Source organism: Mya arenaria, chromosome 5 (assembly GCF_026914265.1).
Source record: "Mya arenaria isolate MELC-2E11 chromosome 5, ASM2691426v1".
In the NCBI taxonomy this organism is placed as follows: domain Eukaryota; kingdom Metazoa; phylum Mollusca; class Bivalvia; order Myida; family Myidae; genus Mya; species Mya arenaria.
The window spans coordinates 4,338,467-4,345,283 of NC_069126.1; the positions used below are offsets into that span (position 1 = coordinate 4,338,467).

Genomic DNA, 6,817 nt, shown 5'->3' on the forward strand with positions numbered 1-6,817 from the left:
CAAAGTCACCCACAGTAACAACGGTGCCGGCCTCGCCAACAACAGTCAATCACTCAAGCAACAAAGTCACCCACACAAACAACAGTGCCGGCCTCGCCAACAACAGTCAACCACTAAAACAACAAAGTCACCTACACAAACAACAGTGCCGGCCTCGCCAACAACAGTCAACCACACAAACAACAAAGTCACCTACAGAAACAACAGTACCGGCCTCGCCAACAACAGTCAACCACTCAAGCAACAAAGTCACCTACACAAACAACAGTGCATCTTTCAGTGTTTCCCGTTCGAAATTTCAACCTAGATTTCCACGAAATGGTTATGTCGCCTGTCGAGTCCGCCCAATTGTTCTTGTAAAGGTCACCATAACCTTTGATCACATCACCCCCAACACTGACCTAAATGAGAGTCAACCACTAACAATGTCCGATCCGCATATCAAATGCATATACTATACAATAAGACCATGGAAATTATAGACATGTTTTGCAGGTGACACAATAACAATACTAATGTGAAACCATATCAGGGACTTCTTTATCAGTTAAATATACCTAAATAACACAATGTTGTATAAAAAGGAAGTTGGAAAATATTTTCATGAAATACTCGTTTACCTTTTAATAGCCGAACTCAATCCTCATCAAAAAGCGCTTAATTAGGGCACGCTGGTAGCCCATACCTGTTTTCATTGTCTACTTCCGGCTGCTCGCCGTCACAAGAATGTTGTGCTTATTGGCGCCCATTCCCGAAACTTGTCCCATTCATCATCAGAATCCAGTTGACGGGGTTATACACGGCGTTGTCTACGTTCTTTGGCGCCTTGCTGACTTCCACGGCAACTCGTGCCTCCTGATCAAAACAAATCCCCTTAGAATGTCACCCTCCCTTGTTGCCGGTGTTTTTTCCATTTCGAGAATTGTATTTGATTGAATTCAAACTTTGAATTATACCTGTCATATGCAAGATGACAGACAATTTGGTATACAAAATCAGCTAGAAATATTCTATGTTTAGATGGATTTATGTTGGTTCAAATCATGACTCAGGGTTCGCAGGGTTCCATTCTGTCTTCTGCTTATTTCTATCTATAGTCGCAAAATGATGCTTTCTACTTAGGGTTAAATTATTATTGCATCCGGAGAACATGTGTGTTTTATTGTATAATTGTTTTGAAATAATATTGAGCTTCCAAGACTTTCTAGTGAAATGTCCATAAAAGGCAATCAATTAAACGCCAATCCCTCGTGATTCATAGCAAGCAACTGTTTTCAAAGAACAATCTCGGAATGCGAAAGTGGTAAACTTCCGTAAACCGATAAAGATGATTAATACATCATTGCTACTTTTCAAACATAATTGCTACTGATAATGATACTGCCTTTTTAAAAGTTCTGTATTCAAGCAATTATTGTACGTACAAAATGGATGCCAACTTTTACGTTGTTTTATGTTGCCTTGGTAAGCGCTTTCAATTTATAACAAGATATGTGTTACCTTTGACATAGTATTAAATTTGTTTATTTTCTTGAATAACATCAAGTCAAAACACTTTATGGTTAATTTAAGTATATGTTAGAATTTGTCGCTTTGCTTTGTTTTAAATAATCTCAGACGATGCCAATCTTAATGATTTTGGTATTAAAATGTGTTAGCCGATAACTACTAGTATGTTCTTTTCTTGAAATATGCATATATGTTTATTCAAAATCTAAAATATAAGATGAATACAATTTTTTGCCCTATTTATTTTCAATTTATACTGCTTCTCATCAACTTGTGCGCAAAAAAATTTGTTGTACTATGTTTATTATGCTCTTTCATTATCAATCCAGTTTTTGTCGGAGACGGTTTTGTGCTACCCAATTCCTGTGGAACACTTACCGTTATGAAGCCAGCGTTTATGAATAGAAACGTCACCTTGAAGTTCATTCCTCAAAATCGATGGATTTCAAACATTGGCTGGATGTATGCTTTGGAGTTGGACACATGGTTTAATACGCTATATGGCTTGGAGGAACATATTCGATCAACAGATCACGATGGAGTCTTCTATGATACTATTTCGTTCGTCGCGTATAAAGAATGTAATAATTCGTTATTTTATGTTCAATGCAACCAAGATAATACAATATCAAACACGGTAAAACTACACTTACACGGTATGTATACATATGCTTTGTTACTAAACGGTACTTTTTATACCGGTAAACGTAACCTTGCCTTTTGAGTCTGTTTATTTATCTTTGGAAATATATTTCTACGTTTAAAACAGCATATGCGTCTAACTTTGAGTGACACTTTAAGATATCCCTAATTTTCAGAAATCCGTCCAATTTGTGGCAATCTGGTGCTGCTATCCCCTGAAATAAAATATGGAAAAAATGTTGAAATCGCTTATTACCCTTCTGATACATTTGTCAAAAAGAACAATTTGTATCATGCACGTACATGGCTGAATGGGCCTGGACAGCCCATTCATTTTCGAAATGACACTTATAAAGAGAGGAAAATGTCCGATTATTTGTACACTCTAAACATGTACAATTTCATGGAGAGCAAAGCTGGGCGTTACGCTTTGAAGTGTGGTAAATCAATTGTATCAAGTACAAACTGGTTGGACATACATGTAACAGGTAAGCCTCGACTTCTTTGTTATTAAACTTCAATTAACTGCGATTATTACGGATACAATATATTTTTACGATTCCGGGTTCTCTGTGTCATAGTGCTTCGATATCTTAAATAGCAATTTAATCATGTTTTAAGATAAGCAGCTTATTGGACCTACATGGGATGAATGTATTTACGGCAATGCAGAAACTACCATTTATTGCAACACAAGTCGTACGGCAGGAAAAACTCATGTGACCCTTTCGATTGGGAGTGATGATTTTACAATGACACAAGACGAAAGTCATCCCGGGGTAAATGCGGTTAAACTAGACATTAACACTTGGAGGGACAATGACGGTGATACTGTAACTTGCAAGGTCTCTAACGATGATTATATACACGACCTGAAAAGTTCAGCTAAATTTCTTTACATGGGTAATCTTCATTTTGTATTTGTCTCAAAGCGGAATATGTCTAAATAACGAATTGTGTATGATTTCAAAACAAAGTTGTTGTTTCATAATATGTATATGGTATTTTTTATGAAACACTAATTCCGATATTTAAGCCCTTCATAAGTCATACTTAATAGTTTTACACGTTGGAATTATTTGTCTCTGTATGTCATGGTATAAATAAATACACTGTTGTTGTTTATAATCAGAGGAAGGTTCGGATCCTATTTTGAACATGCCAGAATACATCCACGATGAAAATACGACAGTCAGTTGCGAAGTGTCTAATGCACGACCACCAGCGTCGATTGAAATATTGGTAGACAACCAAGCAATCAGTGAAGCTGTTCAAAACGATATATTGGACGAAACGTCAAAAACATTCGCTAGTAAAGCTTTGATACTGAAGATAGACAAACAGTGGAATGGAAAGAAAATATGTTGCCGTCGATATTCTATAATTAACGGAAATATTAAAGCCACCTGTAAAACGTTAGACATAAAGTGTAAGTTCATGTTGGGGGTAAAATTTTATTCATGAATTTCCTCATGCATTGGGACCATTGCATTTATTTCCTATACAAGTTAAGTATCATTTATATTTTCCTTCAGTTGTTCTGCATTTCTTTTATTAAATTTCACAATGAATTTGATAGTGTAAGCCACTGCACACCAACAAAAAGTCAATTAACGTAACTTGGTTTATGAACATATCCAATCCTCTTTGTGCTTTAATATTTACGATAGATCTTCCAACTTTACAACTCAGAACATTGGATGGCTTAAATAGTTTATACTGAAACTCGATGGGTCGCATAAACACATACAAATGTAACTAATAAGCAATGCAATTTTTTTTAAAAAGTATCTTTGTAATGATCTTTATCCTTTATTTCAGTGCAAACTCAACCCTTTAACATTTCCCTCTATAATGTACAGAATGGTACACAGTATTTTGATTCAACAACGGGAGAAACCGTTATTCTGAAAGGTAGTTCGATGAATGACGCACATGCAAATGGTCTATGTAAGTACAAATGAAGCGACACCAGACGGGATAATTAAAGGTATACAAACAAATGCCATTAAAAATGAAACTTAATTTCGCCAAGAATATACGTCTGTTTCAAGTATGGCGTTTTTAAAAGTAATTCGTATACCTTTTAAATTTAATATACCCTTTGAAATTGTGTATTTTCTGCGTTGAGAAAGACTGATTTAAGTATAAATTTGACATTTAGGCATGTTAATGTAATGTTTCCTGATCGCTTTTACAGTCGACAAGATTACACGGTCCTTTAAGTTTCTGTTGAAGCCAATTTTGATAGGAACTGGGGCCTTTGTTGTCCTCTGTATTTTCGTTGCGTCAGCAAGTAAGTATTATGCCGTTATAAATTATTTAAGAACATTATTGAGTGCGTTTGTTCGCCTGCTTCTCATATCACTCATATCACATAGGCCACTAAAAGATTCTGATGCAGCGAGTCAATATACAAGTACCGTTTTTCACCGGTATTCTATTTCCATGTATTCAATTATTCCGAATTAGGAGAAAATTAGTCAGTGCATTTGAAATAGGAGTTGACGAGCTACGGGGCAACGTTTACGACCATTCCACACCATCTCACGCATGTATTATTGAATAATTCTATTTTCGGAATATGGATTCTCACAGAAGATCACATATCCATACTACATTTCAGGAACACTGGTACGGTGGCATAAAGGTAGAAACAGAACCAGGTAAGAACTACGATTACAACACGATTTATAACAGTATTCCAAACGTACTATAAGTGTTCCTTTTTATTCATTTGTTGAAATTCGTTTCATAATTTTAATAACTTGATAATTTCATGTACGAATGTAATTTTTTGTGCATCTATTTTATATAGGGATCCGGACAATACAAACGGTAAGTATATCTTGTTTGCAAATATTGTTTGGGATTGATAACGAAATACTTCAACGTAAACCAATATTTTTTTCATTCTAAACGAGTTCTCAGTATATTGAAAGCATTTGAAGTTTTCTCTTAAAGGTATGTAGTATGATTAAAGATATAGCATAAAAAATAATCTGTCTCCGCAACTTACCCAATGTAAACATCACCAGGTAGCCAGAAGAACAACTTCAACCCATTTTATTTTACAACAGTCACATTATCAGCGATCGAATCACCCCCCTCTCTTGATACAAATGAGTATGTTGAAATGCCTGCTACATCAATGGCTATGAATGCATCTCACGATTTGGCAGACGATCATGTCGGAATGGGGACACGGGAAGACTCCATGATGGCCCGGAAGCCAATCACAGCTATTGAGGTATTCAATAGCAAATACAGAGTCGTATTTAGTTTTCGGCTGTAATTATTGTTTATCATTATTTAATTAAATATGTCCATTCATGCAGAATTTTATTAGAAACAATCATTAAGACAAGTTCTACATTAATTTTTAAACATAATAATTGCTATCATAAGCATTTCCTTTCATTGGAAACTTTACAGCCTGCATAAACAAAACGGTTTAGTCTTCACCCAGAACAATCGCCTCAAAACATGATGTACGTAAAGCCCTTTTTCTGGAACAATCTTAGGCCCATTTAAACAGGAGCAAGCTCAGCTCTCTATTATCTTAAATACCATTAAGTTTAGTAGGTTTCTCCTTTTAAATACCTTTAAAGTAAATAATAAAAATAACCAAACATTGTTATGTTTCGTCAATAATCAAGATTACGCTTGTAATGTGGTCTTATAAAATATTATTCTTAAACGTGTTATGCTTTAAATCGAGGCGAGGTTCAGTACTGTGATTGAAAGCTTTGTATTTGTTTACTCGAACATACCTGTTTGTTTATAAATCCTAATTCCATCATATCTTTTGCGTTAACTGATATGTCCACTTAGCAATAACTCTTACAGTCAGCGCATGGGGAAAGCAGTCTGAATTACGCGGATCTGGATATTGACCATCTACAACAATCAAGTGTTGGTCCGATACCTGGCCCACGACCAACTATAGGCAAAGAAGCACCGTTGTATGAAGATATTACCTTTTCTAACACAAAACCTGTGGGGCTTCATTAAGTACTTTGTAATGACTACTACCAAAAACATTATGACAACAATTCTAATGTGTAACTCGTGTAGACTGTGTTATGATTGCTGCAAACTAGGATACTTGTTTTGCTTCTATGGAAAACACGTAGATTATGTTATGACTGTTTCAAAACAGAATGACTACATAGCTGATACGTAAAACGCGTACAATGTGTACTGTTTTGTGCAAAACTGGATGAACAAATTGCTTGTATGTAAAACGCGTATACTGTTTAATGAGCTTAGACGTGAACGCGTAAACTGTGGAATGATTGTTGCACAACAGGATGGCAACATTGCTTAAAAGTAAATAGCGTAGATTACATAATGACTGCAAAACAGGATGACTTTATTGCTTAGATGTATATAGCGTAGACTGCGTAGTGACTGTTGCAACACAGGATGACTTCATTGCCTAAATTTAAATAGCGTACACTGTGTAATGATTGTTGCAGAAAAGGATGACTTTATTGCTTAGATGTATATACCGTCGACTGTGGAATGACTGTTGCAACACAGGATGACGTCATTGCCTAAATGTAAATAGCGTAGACTGTGTTTTGATTAATGCAGAACAGGATGACAAAATTGCTTATAATTTTATGTAAATTGCGTAGACCATGTAATGACTGTTTCAGAA

General features: G+C 35.5%; 1 protein-coding gene across 1 annotated transcript; it reads left to right on the forward strand.

Annotated features, from left to right (window-relative positions):
* Nucleotides 1–2,983: 2,983 nt before the first annotated feature.
* On the forward strand, nucleotides 2,984–6,490 carry LOC128233590 (uncharacterized). The gene is made up of 8 exons (XM_052947331.1): nucleotides 2,984–3,054; nucleotides 3,284–3,580; nucleotides 3,973–4,101; nucleotides 4,352–4,447; nucleotides 4,778–4,817; nucleotides 4,970–4,989; nucleotides 5,190–5,401; nucleotides 6,001–6,490. The coding sequence occupies exons 1-8, from the start codon at nucleotides 3,051–3,053 to the stop codon at nucleotides 6,163–6,165; spliced, it is 963 nt and encodes a 320-aa protein (XP_052803291.1). The 5' UTR covers nucleotides 2,984–3,050; the 3' UTR covers nucleotides 6,166–6,490.
* Nucleotides 6,491–6,817: the final 327 nt, after the last annotated feature.